Source organism: Chelonoidis abingdonii, chromosome 7, assembly GCF_003597395.2.
Source record: "Chelonoidis abingdonii isolate Lonesome George chromosome 7, CheloAbing_2.0, whole genome shotgun sequence".
Classification (NCBI taxonomy): domain Eukaryota; kingdom Metazoa; phylum Chordata; order Testudines; family Testudinidae; genus Chelonoidis; species Chelonoidis abingdonii.
The window spans coordinates 74,966,242-74,988,164 of record NC_133775.1 but is presented as its reverse complement, the minus strand read 5'-3'; the positions used below and the strand labels follow the sequence as shown (position 1 = coordinate 74,988,164).

General features: G+C 48.1%; 1 protein-coding gene across 1 annotated transcript; it reads left to right on the top strand.

Annotated features, from left to right (window-relative positions):
* Positions 1 to 14,211: 14,211 nt before the first annotated feature.
* On the top strand, positions 14,212 to 16,114 carry LOC142047163 (uncharacterized). Its single transcript, XM_075068287.1, has 2 exons — positions 14,212 to 14,759; positions 15,251 to 16,114. The coding sequence occupies exons 1-2, from the start codon at positions 14,391 to 14,393 to the stop codon at positions 15,794 to 15,796; spliced, it is 915 nt and encodes a 304-aa protein (XP_074924388.1). The 5' UTR covers positions 14,212 to 14,390; the 3' UTR covers positions 15,797 to 16,114.
* The last annotated feature ends 5,809 nt before the right edge of the window (positions 16,115 to 21,923 follow it).

The window sequence follows — 21,923 nt, the reverse complement described above, 5'->3', positions numbered from 1 at the left end:
AAGGAATTTGCCCATCATGTACTTTTTATTTTAAGAATGTGTCAAGTGCCCAGCCTTTGGGTGAAAGATTATTATAAACAGAAAAGGGAAGGAGGAGGAATAAACAGCACCTTAGACTAGCCAAAGCCTTGGCTGGCTACTCTGAGCCTTGTAGTAGAGATGATGAGAAACCCTAGTTCTGATCAGACCACTGGAAGGAGTGAGATACAGAGTCAAGAGTCCTCCTGTGAGCATGCCCTGAATCTACAGCCTCGCCTCCCACCTAGGCCATGATTATATATCTAGGGCCTGCCAGCAGGTGCCTCCACTGATCTCAGCCCTCCCTGCGATACAAATGGAAAAGCACGACCTGCCCCTATTAATAGTTCATTTCCCTGCTTGTATGAAAAGAGAGCTGAAAATAAACAGCAGCTTATCACAAGAGAAAAGTCTGCAGGTCAGAGGAGCTGTGCTTCACGTGGTGCCTTCTGTGCTGTCTCTGAGTAGGGGAAACTCTAGACAGCCAGGAAACCCCCCCAAGTCAAGCCAGGTGTCAAGCAGACACAGTTCACCTGTGGAAGACAACTGAGGGCATCATGAGGTTAATTTAGCACCCACGGCAGGTCCTTATAGGAGCTGGGCCATGGTGACGGAGTGGGCTGATTGGAGGAGGGAGGAGAAAGATGACTAGAAACTGAAGGGAGGTAAGTATGGGGATAGCAGGATATGGTTTATTTTAAGGCCTGTTTGGCCATCTTGGGAAGGACAGGGTGGATCAAACCGTTCTCCTGCACTGGATATCTAGTACAGTTCAGATCCAATTAGCTACAAAAGCCTCTCTAATTATTCACACTGAATCACTCCATTAGCAACTGAAGCTTTGCAGTCGTCTTCTTTTGTCTGCAGCCCAGCTGAAAATGCCCCAGTGTCCCCGCATACAGAACAGTACGAGGATGCTTGAGTGGCATAAACAGAGCCTGGATCTAGTGAGGGTATGCCTCAGAAAGCCTAATGTAAGTAGACAGGCTGCATGATTTAATGAGAGGGAAGGACTTGTTAATTAACTTTAGGGGTTCTTTTGTAATGTCTGCTGTGACAGACAGGGGAAATACAGTGGATTATGCGCGGCTAGATTAGCAGAAAACAGGTTAGTCTCCAAGAGTAGAGACCTTAGTGATGAACCACTACAGTGTGTGATGGGGGTAGGGAGGAGGAAGAACTTGTGGGACCAGAGAGAAACAGAGTGACCACCCAGTGGAACTTCTCTAACTGAAACAGGCACTGAGGTGGTCTGACTAGGAGCTATTGGAAGTGGAAGCGTTCTGTTGGCTCAGCCAGGACAGGCTCGATCCTGCAGGCACGGTTCCTAGCCTAGTTTTCAATGTTGCAGGCAAAGGTGTTCTGCCACCTCCTTTAGGAGACTGTTCTACCACCAGAGACTCGCTGGGTGGAGAGTTGCCCTGCTTATTAGTAAGCCAGTGTTTTCCCTTTGCTCTGCTTCATCCCACCCTCCCTAGTTAGCTCCCTTTGAATAACCCTAAACTATTCCTCTCCATCCAGGCTGCTGCTGACACCCTTGAAATGGTGACAGCCATGGCTGTCACCACCCTTTCTTGCCCAACCACCCACTGTAGCTCTTAAGCCACCCTCCCCTCCCACCCCCTAGTCATTCTTGTTGCTCTTTTCTAATCCCCATCCATTCTTTCTGGTGTGTTTTGGCTCCTTTAGTTTGTCCTGTGGCGTGTCAAACTGATCTAGACAAGTCTCAAAGGACGATCTCCAAGCTTGCTGGTGGCCAGGCAGGAGCTGCAGGAAATTACAAGGTGCAAAGCAAACACATTGTGAGCTATTTGGGGCCTTGAGCGGACCGGCTCAATAAACTGAAAGTGCCATTTCGTGTTGGCTAATAGGTGTGCAGAAAACAATTCAAACAGGGCAGTTTGTGTTGAATAGAGCAGAGTCATGGAGAAGACTGAGAAAGATAAGATCTTAGGATGATAGTGCGCGAGTCCTTTGAAGTCTTATCACCCCACTATAGGGGAGTTGGATTAAATTCACAGATAAAAAAAACTTAAGTTACTGACCCATATTCTCAGCTCCTTCTTAGGGGTATGTAAGCAATTGCTCTTACCACAATAGCACCTCCTCCTGGAAGGGTGCAATGTTGCCAGGGACTTCACCTCTAGCTCCCCTTGGTGGATACTTCCTTGGCTTCTCAATGGCCTGGTTCTGTCTGATCTTCTGGCCTCCAGCCAGGTCACTTGAAAGTTCAGTCTCCTTCTGGGGTGACCAAAGGTCCAACTTTAAGTCCAAATAAGTCTCTAAACTAATAATTGCACTGAAGTTCCCTGCTCCTCAACCCCTCTTCCCAGCCCCTGCAGAGCTTCTCCTATGCTGTTTCCTCCCAGTAGGTTTTCCCTACTGCCTCCCTCCAAGGGGACTCTGGCAGCTTCTCTCAGGGAACTTCCAGCTCCTTACAAAGCCCTCCAATAGATACCTGACCTGCTCTCTTTGAGTCTCTTCCAGATGGACTTCCCCAGGTCCATCCCAGACAGGGAACCTTCCCTCACTCAGGCTGAGTTCACAGCTCTGTTTAAGCAATCATCTCTGATTTCCCCCATAGCTGGGCTCACTCATTATAATCCAGTTACCCTCACATTCAGCTAGGGGATAGCTGTCTGGTTACAGGCAAGGCTGAGTCAAGCTCGCCTTAAAGGTCCAGGCAGCCTGTGGCAGGGTAAAACATTGGAGGGATGTTGTAATGATCCCAAACCAATAATTGCTGACCCAGGAACTTCAGAGTTCAGGTTACTCTGGAAAAAGAATCCAAACATGTTAAGGCTGGAAATGCACATAAGGCATCTCAATAACCTTAACTCTGCCCTATAGTGATGCCATGCAGTAATCATGAGAGTCAGATTAGTTTAAATTTTTAAAGATATGGAAAAGAAAATCAAATGTTTCCCAATCATGGCCCCAATGGGTCTAAAGGAGAGGAAGGAGGTGGAGATCAGCATGTGTGGTCTCACACCCATAGCACTGGCTCTGAGCCCACAAGGAAAGGGGGCCCATATTTTTCCTGATTCACTTTCCTTATCCCTAAAGAAACCCCACTCAGTTTGCCTGCGATGGCTGTCCTTTTGGATGACACACCAGGGATTGAACAAGAAGCTCTAGAGCAAAAAAGCATGCACAGCTGCAACCAAGGCTCTATAGCCGCAGACAAGTGCATATCTTTGTGGATAGGCACAGCGGGGGATGCGTAGCTCCCAGTGAGTTGTATGTACTCTTAAGGAATGGAATCAGGGAAATTATCAAAGCAGAAGGACAATTTAACAAAGGTTTAGTGAAGGAAATAAATGTACTGTGAACTATTTGCCTCTGCCCTTGAGGTGAAGGGGAAAGAAGCAGAACTAAAGACAAGGACAAAAACTTGCTAAATTCACTGATAGTCTGCTAAAAAATAATTGAAGCTGTTAAGGTGGCTGGGTAAAGCGCTGGGAGATGGTCTCCCTTAGTTAAAAATAGAGCTTTACAAAGAGTCCATACCTACTCCTATGTTTAAACAAGTTCACGTGAGCTGTGTTGTCCCTGAGGTGTTTTCATTCTGTGCACATTCACAGCGTGGACTTTATTAGTACAAATGCTCATGTGAAGCACATTTTATGCTCTTACTTGAGAGCTGATGGAAAGCAAGTTGCAGATTCACTTTCCACCAGCATTTGGAAAAAAAAAAAAAAAGTGCTCAGAATTACACAAGCCAGATGTGACTTCTGTGACCCATCAGAACAAAGCTCCAACAGCAAGTCAGAGTAAAATAAACTCAGGAAAGATTGTGAAACAGTTTGCAATAATAAGAAAGTTGCAACCTTTTGCAGATGGACCACAAACAGGTGAAATTTGCCAAACAACTGATTTGTTTCGAATTCATTCAGTTCAGGCTGAAAAAAGAGAGGTTCGAATATATGTTGCATCTCCGCCAAGGGAAGCATCAAGTTAGCAAGGCAAGGTAGCAGCTGACATACTGAAAGCCTTTTGGTGTCCTTCCACCGCAGGTCAGAGGTTTGTGTGCCAAGTTTGAAATGGACAATTCCCTCCATACAAACTAGCATCATGGAGGGGAGGAAGGGCTCATTTGTTCAAATGCTGCTTCTTTTCTGCATGGTTAGAAAGTGACCTATTGAATTTCAAACAGCGAAGGCAAAGAGCTACAAAGAATCTTCTTCTATACTTGTTTTGCAGAATCACAGATCACATGAACTGAGAAAGATGCCAAGCTTGGCCTGATTAACTGTTCTGTGTTGTCTGGTTTAGTGTGCTGGACTTTATTCTGGCAGATCGCTAGCCAAAGTGGCGCCAATTCCTCCAAAGAAGCCTTTATGAGCTGTCTCCAAGCTCAGAGCTCTAGCCTACTTACTTCACAGCTGGAGATCAGAAAGGTGTTTCTCGTAATGACCCTTGCAGAGAGGTGCTGGTGATGGATTGAGCCAAATGGCTGCAGAGACCTACAGTATGGAAATAAAAGCAGGGACTTGAGGGCCTTGAGGGTGGGGAGAGTAGGAACAGAGGGGCTCATATGTGCATTTAAAGTGTTGCTGTAACATGCTAGGGTTTAAATTCTCCATTTACCCATAAAATGGGTACAGCGGCAGTGCAAATTCCCCCAGTATCTTCACTGCTCATTGTGCCTCCAACCCTGATCTCCTTGGCTGGTGGAGAGCTGGCAGAGCCTCTGATGTAGGTGGTGTATTGGGAGCACGATAGAAAGGTGGTCAGAGTGCACTTTGTTCTGTTCATTCTCTGCTTCCCAGGCTCATAAACTGCCATGGGAATCAGAGTGTAAATTAGAGCAGCCCTGAGAGCATGTGAGGAAAGCAGCTTGTCTTCTGCCCCAAGCCCCCAGTACAGAGGAACAGAGAATCAGGCCCTGTGTCTGTTTTTCTCTCCTTGAACCACTTTGCTCTATTTTAAACCAATTATCCCGAAGGACTAATTGTCTCCAATCTAGGGTAGGTTTAACAGAGCTCCTGCCGTAAGTTTTCACTGTCAGTGTTGTCGCAGTGTATCTGAGCTGGAGTCAGCTACAGCACATACAGCAGACATGCTAACGGGGTTCTACAGAGCACATCGAGGAGTGAATGCAGTTCTGGCCACAATGACACCATAGAGCAAGGGCACAAATGGGCCAAGAGTGATAGGGGGCAGTGGATTTCAGCCACGGAGGGCTCTTTGGTGACCTACCAGAAATGAAATGTCTGGTCTCAGATCACATCCTACTGGTTATGTCCACATCACAATTGGTACTGGTAGCCCTCTTGTTGTCTCAGCAGAGAAGGAATGGAAGGGCCATAGAGACAGAGCTCCCCTCTCACATCCACAGATAGTCCCTCCCTCCAGTACTGCTGAGCCACGTTGGTTGCTCATGGGAGGAGACACTCGGATGGCTATTGCCCATGCCATACCTGTTACAAGAATTAGGGGAGAACTTCAGTGCAGGATGGTCAATCCATCACCCTTGACATGGTTTAAGCAAAACAAAACGAAAAATATCCCTATGTGATGCTGTGTTCACCCACACTTGCCCTGAAAGGGTTAATATATGCTAAGACTGGGGCCAATTAGCCAGACAGGCCACAGCTGAGGAGAATCAGGTGGTTTAAGTAATCCCCTGAGCAAATGAGGGAGCTCAGCTGAAGAGGCACCAGCAGAGCTGGGTTTATAAAGGCAGGAAGCAGTCACTCCCTGAGAGAAGGGAGGGGTGTTTGGGGCCCTAGAGGCTGGTAGCCTATAGTTACTTCATGGGAAGAGGGAGTTGTGGGCCCGGCAAACCAAGAGGTGGGGAGGGAGAACTAGAAGGTATGGAAGAGGCTCAGGGAAAAGGCACCAAGGCTCAGGAGGGAACAGACCTTGGCTACTGATGTGTCCCTGAGCTGGAACCTGGAAGAGAGGGTGGACTGGTGTTCTGCTACCAGCCACCAGGTATGTGGCACCATAGGGAAGACTGCCTGAGAGTGGCGGTGAGGAAAGACTCTGATACCTGCAAGGGGTGTTCTCCCTGCCCCCCACAACACAAAAACTAGTGACCTGGCTAGAAGGCCAAGTCACAAAGAAGGAGCAACTGGAGTGGCAGACAGAAAGAAAGCAACAAAGTATGCAGCATGCAGCAGAAGGGGGCCCCAGACCTGGAAGGAGCTAATCCCCTCAGTGGCCAGGAGGAGGCACCCCCAGCAATGCATGTACCCTGTAACAGGGCAGCCTGCCCATGTAAAGACCAGGAGGTCTGTGACCAGCGAGCCTTGCCCTGCCATGCCTGTGCTGTGTGTTGGATCAAGGGGAGGAAAGCCCAGCAGCTGGGGCTGCCTGGGGAGGAGAGTGCTCAGGCTGCTCTAATGGGAGGCAAGCTGCTGGGCTCAGGCTAGGAACTGGCTGAGGCCTGTCTGGTGCCCTGCGCAGAAGGCTAGACCTGACCTGGACAGTTGGGTTACCTGGAGCCCAGAAGCCAATGGTGAGGCAATGGGACAGGCTGTTGTCACTGGGAGCCAGCCTGGAAGGAGGGGGCTGCAGGCTGAGCCCAGCAGGGCTGAACACCTTTGCTTTGATGTGATCTTTGGACATGGGAGGTAACTGACCTGCTCTGCAAGTACAAGTGAAGCCTGAGCTGTGGTTCTGGGTCCTGTTCCAGGTGCCACACTTTGGGAGAGGTGTGGGCAAACTGGAGAGAGTTCAGAGAAGAGCAACAAAAATGATCAAAGGGTTAGAAAACCTGGTTAATGAGGAAAGGTTAAAGAAACCAGGCATGTTAGGTGTTGACCAACTTAGACTGAGGGGGGACCTGATAAGTCTTCAGATGTGTTAAAGCAGTGGTTCTCAAAGCTGGTCCGCTGCTATTCAGGGAAAGCCCCTGGTGGGCCAGGTTGGTTTGTTTACCTGCCATGTCCACAGGTTCAGCCCATTGTGGCTCCCACTGGCTGCAGTTCGCCACTCCAGGCCAATGGGGGCTGCGGGAAGTGGCACGGGCCAAGGACTTCACAATCTTTCCTGAGTGGGAGCCATGATCGACCAAACCTGCAGATGCAGCAGGTAAACAAACCAGCCCGGCCCCCCAGGGGCTTTTCCTGAACAAGCGGCGGACCGCCTTTGAAAACCACTGTTAAAGGCTCTTCTAAAGAGAAGAGTGCTCAGTTGTTCCTCATGTCCATGAAGGTAGGATGAGAAGTAATGGGCTTAATCTGCAGCAAGGCAGATTTAGGTTAGATATTAGGAACAACTTTCTAACTATAAGGGCAGTTAAGCTCTGGACCACCTCCCCGCCCAGTCCCTGGAGGTTTTTAAGAACAGGTTAGACAGACACTTGTCAGGGGTGGTCTAGGTTTCCTTGGTCCTGCCTCAGCACAAGGGCAGGACTTGATGGTCTCTCGAGGTCCTTTCCACCCTATGTTTCTGAGATTGTCACTATTAGTGCAGAAGGGCTTGGATGGCCGCTATACAGCAGCTTGGCAAGAGGGCTCAGTGACCTTTGCGGTGGGCAGGGACCAAAGAATGCCACAGATGTGCTCCAGCACAAAGCCTCATCACAGATGGGTGCACCATGAGAGTGAGTCTTGTACAATACCCATCTCCCTCCTGAGGTACTGGCAGGCACAGTCAATGCTTGTGCAACTCTTCGCTGAGCCCCACTTTAGTGCAGAGTACGATTATTCTTCCTTATATTCCCTGACTCTCCTCTCTGATCCTCTGAGATCTGAAAGTAATCAGGACATGGTGAAACTAACATTGAAGTGTGGCTGCTAGAATGCTAAGTAGCTGCTCCGGGTTTGGGTCACGGGCTGGGCAGGTAGGCTGATGAGGTGTTGCTCAGCTATAGTATGAAGAACCCAGTCTTTGACTTGCCAGGGGTCTGACTTATTTACAAAGGAGGTAAATTTCCATTTTATTTGTCAAGTGAATCCCTGGAAGATGCCAACCCCAGAGCCTGGAACCCTCTGCTTACTTCACACAGACAGCAGCAGCTAATCCAGTGCTACCAAATATTTTAACCCTGATCTAGAGGGTCTATTGGAGTACCATCTACAAATGCCTCTGCTGAGGCTCCCTGCAACCACCAATCATGTTTGTGTGACATGGATACCTGTCCACTAGGCATTTGAGACCTCTCCCCCATAACAATTCATGGCACATTGTTATTTTAGGTGTGAACACACACTTAGTCCACATAGGGATTTTTAGAGCACATCAAGAACTTGTTCTCAATCCCCCTCTAAAGAAATAGATTGGTTTCTATCTGCTGAAAACCTCCTCTTGAAGAGAGAATTGTGCAAGCAGGTAAAGACACTGAGGGACAAGGCTGTTTTATAGCTATGATCAGGGTGTCATGACCAAGATAGGATGAAACTAATTGGTACGTTACCCCTTGACCTCGGCATTATCTTAACATGACAATGATTGGGCTGTGCAACTCTATATCAGAGAAAAAAGTAAACACCTTTAGTCAAATTCACAGCTGCCATAAACAGGCCTAATTGCATTGGCTTCACAGCTGTTAGCTCACTTAGATCAAGGGGGAAGCCAAACCACTATCTCAAGGCAAAATAGCCTTTCAGAATTTAGCATGATATGAAACAAAGCTTTGCAACAAGACTGTTTGTTTCTTGCATATAAATAACAAATAATACTTTACTGTTTAGGAAGCACTGTCCCAACTACCACCCAAGCCAGGGAATGTGCACCAGCACCCTATAATAAACGAGTTATGAACCCACAGCCAAAGTAGAGTAAATGTTTTTCTAAATCTGAAGACAGAAAAAAAAAAAAAAAAAAAACTATGTGGGGAAGAGATTCTCTGTCAGTCTTTCCGTGCAGATATTCATCATATAAGCTATTCTCTACAAAAAGTTGATACTTACACTCATCTTTATCTGGAAGCCTGGGATGGAATTTATTTTGTTTCAGTTTATAGGCAGCTGCAGGGAGAGTTTTCAGTCTGGCTGTCTGCTGGAGTTGGTTAATCCCCATAGCCTCTAGGTCCTTCTGTTGTTGCACAGCAAGTTTACATCCAGCTGCTGGTAACTTAGTAATAAGCAGATCTGGATTTAGGATTGTACAAAGCTGTTTCCTTTCCTTGGGTGCCCTTGGCATGCTATTAGGTACCAAGTTGAAATGGTGCCCAATCATTTTAATAGCTGACTTTAAATCTTATTCATCAGATTAACTGGGGACAAGACTTGGGTCAGGCTATTACATACCAATGCTAACTCAGTCTAACCACTTCACATTCACTACATGAAAGATACAGACAGCTTTCTCCACCTGCCCATAGATTGCAAGCTGCAGGTAGCCAAGTACACAGCAAGGTTGTCCAATAAAGTAGCAAGATCCAGTTCAGAGATTTAAAGCAATAAAGAACATACTCCATAACATGACTACATTCCTTCAGGTGAGCCTCCCTCCTGCAGCTCAGATCTCTCCCTCATCTGAAAGCCAGGGAATTCAACAGAGGGCCTCTCTGCTCAGGCCCCTTTGTAGGAAAGGGAAGTCCCTCCCCTGCCTCTCTGGGTGATTGACAGCCCATGTGGCCAATCAAAACTCATTTCTGGTTTATAAAGAACTTTGCCCCATCACAGCACACCTGCTTTACAATCAGAGATTGGATAAGTTCACTTTGAGGTTTATCCCATGGCAGGTGAAAAGGGGACCTGATCCTAAGTCTATAAGTACCTATGTAGGGAGAAGATTTGTGATGGTAGAGGGCTGTAGCAGACAAAGGCAGAACAACGTTAAATGGCTGGAAGATAAAGCCAGATATAGTCACACTAAAAATAAAATGCACAGTTTTAACACTGAGGCTAATTATTGAACAATTGATCTATTTGCTGTCATCTGAAGCCTTTAAATCAAGCTTGGTTGTCTTCCTAATAAGTGTATGTCCCAGGTGAGGGCACCTGCCCCTGTATTTCCCCTCAGGGTCCAGCCAGGGCTCTCACTCTCAGGCTTCTGGTCCCCCAGCCATCACCTCTCCTGGATGAAGAATCACATCTTACTTCCTTCTGGCTGGGGTATTTCCAGGCTGCAGAGCCCCCTGCCTTCACTGTATTTCTCAGCACAGATAGGATGCCAAAGGACATCTGCTTGCTTTTTTTTCAGAGACCATTAAAAGGTGTAATAGCTACAGTTATAAGGTACCCACAGCACTTCCTACACAAGCCCACTTTATTCCTACGGTAAAAAACCATTACAGAGAAACCACATTAAAAACAATACCAGAACCTATGAGCATGCTAACAAGCTTACTAGAATTAACCCCAGCCCCAATGGGAGCTCTGGCAACCTTCTGACCCCCCCCCCCCATGGGGCATCCCTTGTGGTTATCAGTTCATCACAATGTGCTCTAGCTCAGGTATGGGTATGAGGCCAGAATTACTGGGTAAAATTGTCTGGCCTGTGTTGTGCAGGAGCTCAGATTAGATGGTAATAATGCTCCTTGCTGGCCTTAAAATCTACACAAGTCAAATCAGTCTGTCCAGCTGAAAGCTCGAAATGTAGGCTTTAGTCCTCTCCTCCTGAAGCTCAGGGCAAAGCTAGGACTAGAACCCAGGCGTTCTGTAGTAAGTCACTATATTGTAAGCTGGGAACCCCAGTGCTGGTAGAGGTTGAGGTAGTGTATGAGTTGCTAACGTAGAGAAAACTGCTGGAGCTCTGCCAGTAAAAGCACATCAAACCTAGTAACTACATGCACTGAGACTTACATCCAAGAAGACACTACAACTCCTAGGGCCCTGTCTAACCACTAGATACCTCCCTCTTTGCACATAATGTGACCTATTAGATAAATATTTGTTGCACTGTTGGACTGTGATGAACTAGGAATGTTCTTAATGTTTTCTCTGAATACTGTGTTGGTGCCTCAGTGTCCCCCAGGCAGTTCTTAAGTATCTGGCAGAGCAAAGGGCCAGTGCACCTAAATGCCTGACCCTCTGTCTCCTAGCAACTGATGGCCTGGGCCCCTCCTCTGCAAAGGTGTCAACTGAAGGTGTTGGAGACAAAGAGATCAGGTGACTTCCTGGCCCGGAAAAGGAGCAGAGCAGAGAGGAGGGGCTGGAGGGGGTTGTGAGTCTGGAGCTGCCTGGGGACGAGGAGTGAAGTGCAAACCTGGGGGTCTTGGCTCACGCCCCCAGAATGGACCAGTCGAGGGGTCCGGTTCGCATGTATCTACAAGCTTGTGTTTAGACCCTGTTCCTGCGCATCGATAAATTTTACTGGCTGGCTGAAGAGTCCGTCTGACTGCAAAGCTGTGCAGGACCTCGGCTTCCCCAGGACCCTGCCTGGGTGGGCTCACTTGGGAAGCACACGGAGGGCAAGAGGATGCTGAATGCTCCAAGGAGAGACCCAGGAGGTGAAGACGTGTGAGCTTCTTGCCCTGAACAAGTCTGCTCCAAGGGAGAGGAGGCTCCCCAAAGTCCTGACTGGCTTTGCGGGGAGCTGTTCCAGAGCATCGCCTGGGGACTCCGTGACATGGACACATTAATTATAAATGGAGATGGAAACTTTTAAGGCTGCCTAAAGGGTTCGGACACTCAATTTCCATTAATTTTAATGAGAACTGGGCATCCCAACCCCCTCTGTGGCTTTGAGCACCTCAGCCACACAGCTTTGTTTGATCCCCCTCTCAGCTATTTAAATGTGAGATTTGCAAACATTACAGATCCTGCAGATGCCTGGAGGTGCACTAATGTCATTGGTCTCTGCTGAGGGTGGTTTGGCTGGTAGTTTCCGAGGTATTTACAATAAATGCATTTAATCCATCCCATCATTCCCACCCTCCCCGAGTCCCTTGTGGTTTAGTGCCATGCTGATGCCTGGATGAACCTTAAACCTTTACGGCTTCTGACACAGCAGTTTTGGTGCTAGAGACTGACAGCTGCACTGAGCAGGGCTGAAATAGCAATTGAATTATCTCTTCGATTAAAAATGCTCTTTTATTTCGAAGCTCTTCCAGTGAAGATTTGCTTAGGTGGCTGACATGAAAGAGGGTGCGTTTGCATGTAAATGTTAGAAAAGGGAGCCAGCAGAATGCTACATCTGTAGCTGCTTGGAACCGCAGCTTCTTAAGCTTCGCATCATTTCAAAAGCTCAAAATCTTTCACATGATACCCTTGCATACACTGAACTGCTGAGTGGCCATGGAGATAATCAGCATTTAGACAGATGTCAGCAATGGCTAGAAAATGGAAATTGAGTTTAAAAAAGGCCACCAAGGACTGGGGAGCTACTTAAACTGTATCTGGGTCCTATACAAATCTGCAGCTGGGAAACACTAGATTATCCTGCAGAAAATACTCCCCTTCCGATTCTGAATGTAAAGAAATTGATCTGTCCACATTAGACTGACCAGCTAACTCTGAAACTCACTCTGCAATTGTGGCCATGGCCATAAAGATGAGACCAAATGAGGCCATATTCAGTGCTGTCCATTATCAGACACCAGGAGGAAGGTCCTGTGGTGAGGATAAAGAAGGTGTTTGGAGGAGGCCATGGGGAAGTAGCACAGGGAGTTGTAGCTGTCATGCAGCTGTTACAGGAGGCACTATAGACAGCTGCGAGTCACAAGGCCCTGGGCTGGAACCCGGAGTAGTAGGTGGGCCTGGGTTCCCCCTAAACCTCCCAACTCCTGATCAGATACAGTAGGATTTGACCCAGACTGTGGGTTCCACCAGAGGGGAATATCACTGAAGTGAACAAATCCGCCAATAAGCGCAGAACCCACCAAGGCAGAGGAGGAACTTTGTCACACTAGGTGATAGATTTTTTTTTTTAAAAAGTAATTGGAGAGTCATCATCCAACAGAGGTATATCTCTTAGTGTCCTAAAGGAATCGGTTCCTGGCCCAATGCTATTCAATATCTTTATCAATGCCCTTGAAGAAAATATAAAATCATTGCTGGTAGAGTTTGCAGATCACTCCACCAGTTTTGGAGTTGTGAGTAATAAGAATAGGTCAATTGCAGAGCGCAATCTGGATTACATGGTAAATGGGGTTGACTTGAGCAACATGCGTTTTAATACAGCCAAAAGCAAGGTCACACATCTAAGAACAAAGACTGTAAGTGACACTTCCAAGATGGGGCTGTATTTTGGAAAGCAATGATTCAGAAAGAGATTTAGGGATCATGGTTGATAACTGGTTGAACATGAGCTTCTAGCATCAGGTGGTGGCTAGGACGGTAAATGGGATCCTTGAATTTTAAGCAGGAGACTATTGAGTAGGAGTTCAGAGTGGTATCACCTATAATAAGAGATATATCAGTCTCCTAGAACTGGAAGGGACCTTGAAAGGTCATCAAGTCCAGCCCCCTGCCTTCACTAGCAGGACCAATTTTTGCCCCAGATCCCTAAGTGGCCCTCTCAAAGACTGAGCTCATAACCCTGGATTTAGCAGGCCAATGCTCAAACCACTGAGCTATCCCTTCCACCTATAGGTACAGCACTAGTGAAACCATTACTGGAATATAGTGTCCAGTTCAAGTATCCACTCTTTAGCAAAATCTTTTTTAATGTTCAGAAAAGAGCTACAAGATTGGTTCATAATCTGAAAAAACAGATTTACAGTTCAATCTATTTGGCGTATCCAAGAGAAGGTTAAGAGGGGACTTGATCACAATCTAGAAGTACCTACATAGGAAGAATATTTCCAATGTCAGAGAGCTCTTTAATTTAGCAGACAAAGACATAGCGAGATCCAATGACTGGAAGCTGAAGCTTGACCAATTCCAACTGTAAATAAGACACATATTTTAACAGGAAGAGTAACTAACCATTGAACAATTTATCTAGGGCTGGGGTAGATTCTTAATCACTTTGAGTTCTTAAATGAAGACTGGATATCTTTCTAAGGGTTTGGCAACACTGGAGAGTTGCAAGCGCTGGTGGCGGCTTTACAGCGCTGCAACTCACTCACCATCCACACTTGCAAGGCACATACAGCGCTGTATCTCTCTGGCTACAGCACTGGCTGTACTCCACCTCGGCCTGGGGAATAATGACTGCAGCGCTGGTGATGCAGCGCTGCTCTGCCAGTGTGGCCACCAAAAGCACTGTTATTGGCATTCGGAGGTATCCCAGAATGCCTGTTCAGCCACTCTGCTCATCAGTTCAAACTCTACTGCCCTGGCCTCAGGTGACCCACTCTTTAAATGCCCTAGGAATTTTAAAAATCCCCTTCCTGTTTACTCAGCCAGGTGTGGAGTGCAATCAGTGAATCTTTCCAGGTGACCATTCCTCCACACACCAAACAAGCCCCAGCATGGAGCAATGGCAAGTTGCTGGACCTCATCAGTGTTTGGAGGGAGGAAGCTGTGCAGTCCCAGCTGCGCTCCAGCTGTAGGAATTACGATACCTTTGAGCAGGTATCAAGGGCCATGCTGGAAAGGGGCCATGACTGGGACGCGCTGCAGTGCAAGGTTAAAGTGAAGGAGCTGCAGAGTGCCTATTGCAAAGTCTGCAAGGGAAACAGCCACTCCGGCGCTGCTCCTATGACCTGCCATTTTTACAAAGAGCTGGACGCGATACTTGGGGGTGACTCCACCGCCAATCTGAGGACCACGATGGACACTTCAGAGCGGGGAGGAGGGGGGTGGAGGAAACCAAGAGTGAGGGTACTGGGGTGGGGGGAGACACCCCGGAGTCCCTGGAGGCTTGCAGCCAGGAGCTCTTCTCAAGCCAGGAGGAAGGTAGCCAGTCGCAGAAGCCGGTACTTGGTGGAGGACAAACAGAGGAGCGGGTTTCCAGTAAACAGCTTTTATTTTTAGGAAGGAAATTTTCCGGGGGAGGAGGGATGGTTCTGCATGCATGCATGTCTAGATGTGGAATAGCGAGGGTTGGGGGGACCATTGCTGCACACAGGCAAGCTGCATAGGGGCCAGGGCGGAATCCGCATTGCTGGAGAAGACCCTCCCACTCTTCCCAGGTGACCAGCAGCAGCGAGATATCTTCCAGAATTAACTCCTGTGGAAAATGTTGGGAGAGTGTTCAGTGTAGGTGCCCCTTGCAGCTGTTTGCTTTCACCAACACACAGAAACCCTGAAAATAGTACAGCCCTGAAGCAATCAGTCCCCCTTACTCACCATGTCGGGGCTCCTGTGGGTTATGCGCGCTCTCTTTGGTATGGGAAAATTATGCTATTGTGAAGAATGTTACTCCTTCACTGTGTGGGAATAACTCTCTGAGATATAAACAATGCTGCCTCTGTTAAGTGTTACCTTTTTTGCCTTTCCACAAGCAACCTTCAGTTCTCGGCTGCCCGTGTTATCAACAGCTCAAAGACTCCAAAACCTCTGGAAGAAGCCGCGAAAAAGCAAAAAAAGACCTGCTGCAAGCAGTTATGGATCACTCTGCCACAGAGAATCAAAAACTGCAGGACTGGAGGGAAAGGGAAAGCAGGATCTGCCAGAAAAACGCAGCGGCCAGGAAGAAAAGCACAAAGCAGCTGATAAGCATCCTGGAGCGCCAAGCGGACTCTATTCAGGCGCTCGTAGCCTTGCAGGCAGAGCACTACTGCACTGCCCCCGCCCCATCCCAAAGCTCTTTCCCTTGTGCCCTAATGTCAGCTCAAAACCCCCTTCTCCAGCATCCAGGTTCTTGCCTCCAACACCTGTATGTTCACCAACCAGCCCTGAGAACTACGACTCTGACCCTCTGCACTCAACCCCCATCACCATGCAGTATAGGCATCCTGAAGTGCAGCAGTCATTGCACAGCACTCCAGACAGGACATATTCAGACCTGTGACTGTACAGTTCCCCACCCCACCCACCTGCCCTTTTAGGTTCCCAAAATGTTGTGTGTCTGTCCATAAAGTTATTTTCTTTTCAATAAATGAATTCTTGGCTTTGAAAACAGTCTTTATTATTGCAGAAGGTCAAAGATACCTTAGCCCAGGAAAGAAACAGGCACTGCAAATCAGCTTAGGAAAAACAGATTCCTACTAACATTGTAACCACTGCACTTCACTCCCGTGCAAGGCACCAAACATTACTGTTGGTTTTCAGCCTCAAATTCCTCCCTCAAGGCATCCCTAATCCTTGAAGCCCTGTGCTGGGCCTCTCTAGTAGCCCTGCTCTCTGGCTGTGCAAATTCAGCCTCCAGGCATTTGAACCTCAGGAGGTCCATGCCTGACTGAATGTTTCACCCTTCCCTTCACAAATATTATGGAGGGTACAGCACGCGGATATAACCGCAGGGATGCTGCTTTCCCCCAAGTCTAGCTTCCCATACAGAGATCGCCAGCGCCCTTTTAAACGGCCAAAAGCACACTCCACAGTCATTCGGCACCGGCTCAGCCTGTAGTTTGAACCGGTCCTTGCTCCTGTCAAGCTTCCCTGTATACAGTTTCATGAGCCAAGGCATTAACGGGGGTAAGCGGGGTCTCCAAGGATCACAATGGGCATTTCAACGTCCCTACTGTGATCTTCCGGTCTGGGAAAAAAGTCCCTGCCTGCAGCTTCCCTGAACAGGCCAGTGTTCCGAAAGATGCGTTGCATCATGCACCTTCCAGGCCAGCCTGTGTTAATGTCAATGAAACGCCCACGGTGATCCACAAGCGCCTGGAGAACCATAGAGAAATACCCCTTCCGATTAAACGTACTCGGATGCTAGGTGGGGTGGTGCCAGAATAGGAATATGCGTCCCATCTATCGCCCCTCCACAGTTAGGGAAACCCATTTGTGCAAAGCCATCCACAATGTCCTGCACGTTCCCCAGAGAGTCACGGTTCTTCTTAGCAGGATGCGATTAATGGCCCTGCAAACTTGCATCAAAAACGATTCCAACGGTCTCGACTTTCCCACTCCAAACTGTTTGCGACCGACGATCGGTAGCTGTCTGGAGTTGCCAGCTTCCAGACTGCAATAGCCACCCACTTCTCCACCGGCAGGGCAGCTCTCAATCTCGTGTCCTTGCACCGCAGGGTGGGGCGAGCTCAGCACACAGTCCCATGAAAGTGGCTTTTCTCATCCGAAAGTTCTGCAGCCACTGCTCGTCATCCCAGACTTCCATTGACGATGTGATCCCACCACTCAGTGCTTGTTTCCCGAGCCCAAAAGCGGCGTTCCATGGTGCTGAGCATTTCCGTGAATGCCACAAGCAATGTCGTGTCATATTGCGTCAGGCGACTCGCAATCATCGTCAGGACTCCTCATCACTTTGGAGCTTAAGGAATAGCTCAACTGCCAAACGTGATGTGCTGGCGAGACTCATCAGCAAAGTCCTCAGCAGTTCGGGCTCCATTTCCCACAGAAATCGCGCTGCACAGAAACCGATTGGGAGAGTCACAATGGCGCCAACGTGGACGGAAAAAAACAGGGACTGCTGGAATGTGAAGCGATGCATCACGGGGCGTTGGGATAGGAAGCAGAATGACCTGCACCCTCCGCCCCCTTCCCACAACCCACGGCGCCAAAATGGGACGAGGTGCTCTGTGGGATAGCTGCCCATAATGCACCACTACCAACACCGCTGCAAATTCTGCAAATGTGGCCACACTCCAGCGCTTTCCCTACACAGCTGTACGAAGACAGCTTTAACTCCCAGCGCTGCACACCTGCAAGTGAAGCCAAACCCTAAGAGATGTTAGAGCTCACCCAGGCAAGGTCTACAAATATAAAGTCCTGTCAGCATATTATGTTGGTCAGGGGTGTGAAAAACCCACTCTCCAGTCAACAAAGCTAGGCCAGCAAACCTCCCAGTGCGGACACAGCTATATCGACAGAAGAATACTTCTGTAGGTTTAGCTGGTGTCATTCTGGGAGGAGGTCTCACGATACCTACACAAAACCTCCTTCTGTCAGCATAAATTGTGTCTACAGTAGGGGGCTCTGATGGTTTAGCTATACCAGCAATGCATCTGTAATGTAGACAAGACCCCAGACGTTACGGGCTTGATGCAGAAATCACTTGATGAAATTCTACGGCCTATTCTGCAGGAGATCAGATTTGATTATGATGATGATCCCATCTGGCCTTAAAATCTAAGAATGAATGAAACATTTCTTTGACATTGGAGGTTGCTTTCGACATAGTGGAATGTGCCTAGAGACCCTAAAATACTGGCATATTATCAGGTCATAGCTGTTTTTCATTCAAAGTCTAATCTATTTAGACAACCTCTGAGAATAGATTTAATTGTCTGGATAACAAATCAAATTCATTGCAAGTGTAATTCCATTAATTGCAGTTCAGTTACACCAGGAATGAATTTGTCCCAGTAATTTAAAGCCCTTATAACACCTTAACTATCTGATTGAGTCATGAGCTAATGTCTGAGGATTAGCAATACACATTGGAGGATTTGTGGACTGAGTTAGATGGCATGCTGAGACCACCTTGTCAAGAATTTGGGATGGGGCCTTTGCATCAACTTGTCTTTATGCAACATTGTAGGGGACTGGCCATGGCCTTTGGATCTCACTGATTCTCCTTGCAGACGTTACAACCATGAGGAAAACAGAGCCTTCTCCCAAAGCTTCAAATGACAGCTCCTTTACCTTACAGGATAGAGCAGACAGACCCCGTGCTGGCAGCAAGGGGTTCATGAAACAGAATGGCTCCATGCTGGCAATGAGAGGGTTAATGAGAGCCTGTGGCCCCAGCTGAGTCCCCACTACAGCTGCAGCCAAGGTCAGGCATGGAGAAGCCTCCAAGCCCAGTTCAGGGCTAACCAGGAAGAAGACACAGCTCTGCTACTTCCTCCGCACGGGAAGCCTGGTTCCAGCCCAGAGCTTGAGGCAGCTTGCTACATGGACGAGCCGTTTTGTGGAATGGACAAATGGGCCCAGAAAGGCTGATAAAATAGAACTAACCACATGGAGACAAGCCCAGAGCAGTAGGGTGGGGTTCTGCTGATGATTCTATGGATAACTCTGATTTCTGAGTTTGCTGTTTTCCCTTTTTGGTTTTGGATTATAACACAAACCCTACCTCCTTGGCTTCCTATCCCAACAGGCTTCTTCCATCCTCTCCCCTTCTCCAAAAGGCACCGCCTCTCACTTCTCTCTTGTCCTTTCTCTCTCCATCCATGCAGTCCAGTAGCATGCTGTTAATGCTAAAGAGGAGGAAGTCAGGAAATCACACTTCAGGCCATCTATTTTAAAGAAAGCATTAATTAGTTCTATCTCACTAGCCTTCTTTCAGACACCTGGGGCCAGACTAACATATTTCTCTTGTATCAATCCCTCAAGAAGAGTTGACAAATTTGCATGGACCCCCCCGCCCCACCCAAATGGAGCAGCACTTTTCCATGTCTCAATGTTCTAAGCAGTTGCTTAAACAGCTGCAGAACAAATGTCCCAGGGCTCCCCTTAAATGTAGTGAATAGCTGCTCTGGAGTGGAGGGAGGAATGCTCAGTAGGGTTGTGGGAAGTGGGTGCAACATTGGTGTTCCCACCAGCTCTCTTGGTCAACAGAGAGAGAGAACATTTGCAAGAGAAGACTCTGTGCTGCCCTGGCCTCTGCAGGGAGCCTGTCCCCACCCCTCTACACCCAGGGTACCCATATGACCATATGTGATAGGGAAGCTGCGCTTTAATTGTGGTGACACCTGTCTCCCAGTCTGGGTTGTAGCTCACTGGGGAGGTTATTACTCCAAGCATGTCCCAGGTGGGGGAAGCCGGAGGATTCCCATAGCAGAGTAACCTTAGGAGGATGTGAATGCCAGCCAAGCACAGGCATCTCTGGGCACATTCCAAATTTTGCAACATTTTAGTTGCAAAAGCTAAGAAAACTCTTTGGCACGGATCCATGAAACTGCTCATTTAAACTTCCATTGAAATCAATGGAATCAACAGAAGCTGGGCCAATAACAGCTATTACCTCACCCATCTTGTATCTCTGATACGCTGGGACTAACATGGCGACAACGCCATTGCAAACATAGAAATCAATGGAAGTTCTCAATGTATCTCTGGACTGGGCCTTCAGCATTCTGATGTGCCCAGCACTACTGAGGTTGCCCACTAAGCATCATGGGCAGGAGATGACTGGATAGTTCCCTGCAGCAGGATCTCTGGACTTTGCCTGGCAATTCAGGGGCTTGTGTTAGCGAGAGTTAGAACCCTTTATAAAGCTGCCGAGCAAGTTCTGCTCACTCCTTGTGGCAAGTGCACCTTGCTAACTCCACATGATCAAAGAGGTGAGCATGCCCCTCTGATCAGAGAGAATTAGGAGCAGAAACATGGAGATCCAGCAGGAATACCTAAGAAGCAGCAGCCATGGTGCGAAAGCTTAGGCTGAGGTTTAGCTGCTGCTGCTGAGTTACCAATAAAACTAAACTCCAGGAAGGGGGTAAGTTTGACATTATACAGTGGGTCTAGACTGAGATTTTCAAAGCCAGCTGGGGTGCTTAGCCAGTCCCATTAACATCAATGGGTGCAGTGTGGCTCCAACCCCTAGTACTTCTGTGGTTTTCAACCTCTTCCATATCATAACCTCACATTACAACAGAAAACCCCTTTCCCTCTCCAGTTTAGCCATAAAGAAAGGGAAGGTAGCTATGACCCCTGAGACCTGTTTGCAACCCCCAGAGATTCAGATGCCATGCCCCAGTTGGCTTTGAAAATCTCAGCCATAGCCTCTGTTTAGGGCAAGGTGGGAAAGCCCCAAGCTCATGGTACAATACAAAAATGCTCTGAAGACCCCACCTCTGGGCTCCATCTAGATGCCCAGCCTCTGCCCACACAGCTATTGCACCCGATTTCCAAAAAACACAGGCACCTGCAAAAGGGTTGAGATCCCTAGCCACAAAGCACATACAAACCTGGTGCGTGAAGTCGAACTTAGGCACCCACTTAGGTGGCTTTGAACCTTCTGGCCTCTGTTCATATCCCATTGTGTTCCTTCAGAAACCTCCTCACAGTTGGGTGTTTCACCTGTTACTGGAGCCTGATAGGCAGAACTGCTGCCATTCGAACTCTTGATGCCCTGAAAGCCAGTCTAGATTCCTGTATTGTTCAATAGTGGAGGGTAACAGAAATAGAAGGCAGACAGCCCCAGAAGGGTTTGTGACTGCCTGAGAACAACTCCTCTACCTGCAAAGAGCTGTCCTAGACCATTGCGGTGGTGTGTGTCGGTTCAGGATTGAGATGGAGGGATTTGTGGATCAGAGTTTGTGAAAGGAGATCCACAAAAACTGGAAGCTGGACTGGAGGATCTGACACTAGATCTAGAAGCTCAGAGGATCAGTGCTGCGGAGCCCAATCCAGAGCTGTCAGTCAGCCATGAGCCTTGTCTCGCTGTGACTACCTGATGACTTCTGGAAGTAGGGGAGTCTATGGAAATGCATTCATGAATCCTTGACTCCAGTCCGTGATGGAGGCATCTGTCGAGGACCCTGTGATGTGGTGTCTGAACCCAAGAGGTAAGGCTTGCTACAGAGGCTATCCCCTCAGAAGGGAGAGTGCTGGCTGGAGGAAGCTTCTTCCTGGAAGAAGAGGTTCAGATGTGAGCAGACAGATGGGCCTTTGGTCTGTTTAGAACTCTTTCCATCTGCCCAAGGAGACAAGTTTCTGGCCAGTATAACACACCCAGCTATGGCTGGGTTGAAGCAAGCTGGCCCTGTGATCTTACTACTGTTTGAGTTGGCACTAAGCCATCAATTACAAGTTTCTTCTTGCTTAGACTTAACCTGAAAGGAACTTGACTTAGTATCTGTAGGGGGATGGGGAACCAGATGGGCAGTGGCCATCCTGCTCAGAACCCCTGGGATCCCAAACCTGTGATGATGAGGAGACAGGCCAGCACGGTCTGCAGAAAATGCAAGTTCCAAGGCCTCCATCTCCATTCCCTGAACTGAAAATCACCCTGATCCAACACAACTATTGGCAGAGCAGGAGCCAGTGCAGAAGCAGCTTTCTCCATGCCAAGACTGAAGTATCCCCAATGTTCTTCAGCTCTGGAATAAG

Bases quoted from the DNA above. Each gene is read 5' to 3' on its own strand.
- LOC142047163 (XM_075068287.1), top strand. From the start codon at position 14,391: ATGCTGGAAAGGGGCCATGACTGGGACGCGCTGCAGTGCAAGGTTAAA. The intron at 14,760-15,250 runs GTAAACAGCTTT...CCTTTCCACAAG, and splicing joins AACAGAGGAGCGGGTTTCCA to CAACCTTCAGTTCTCGGCTG.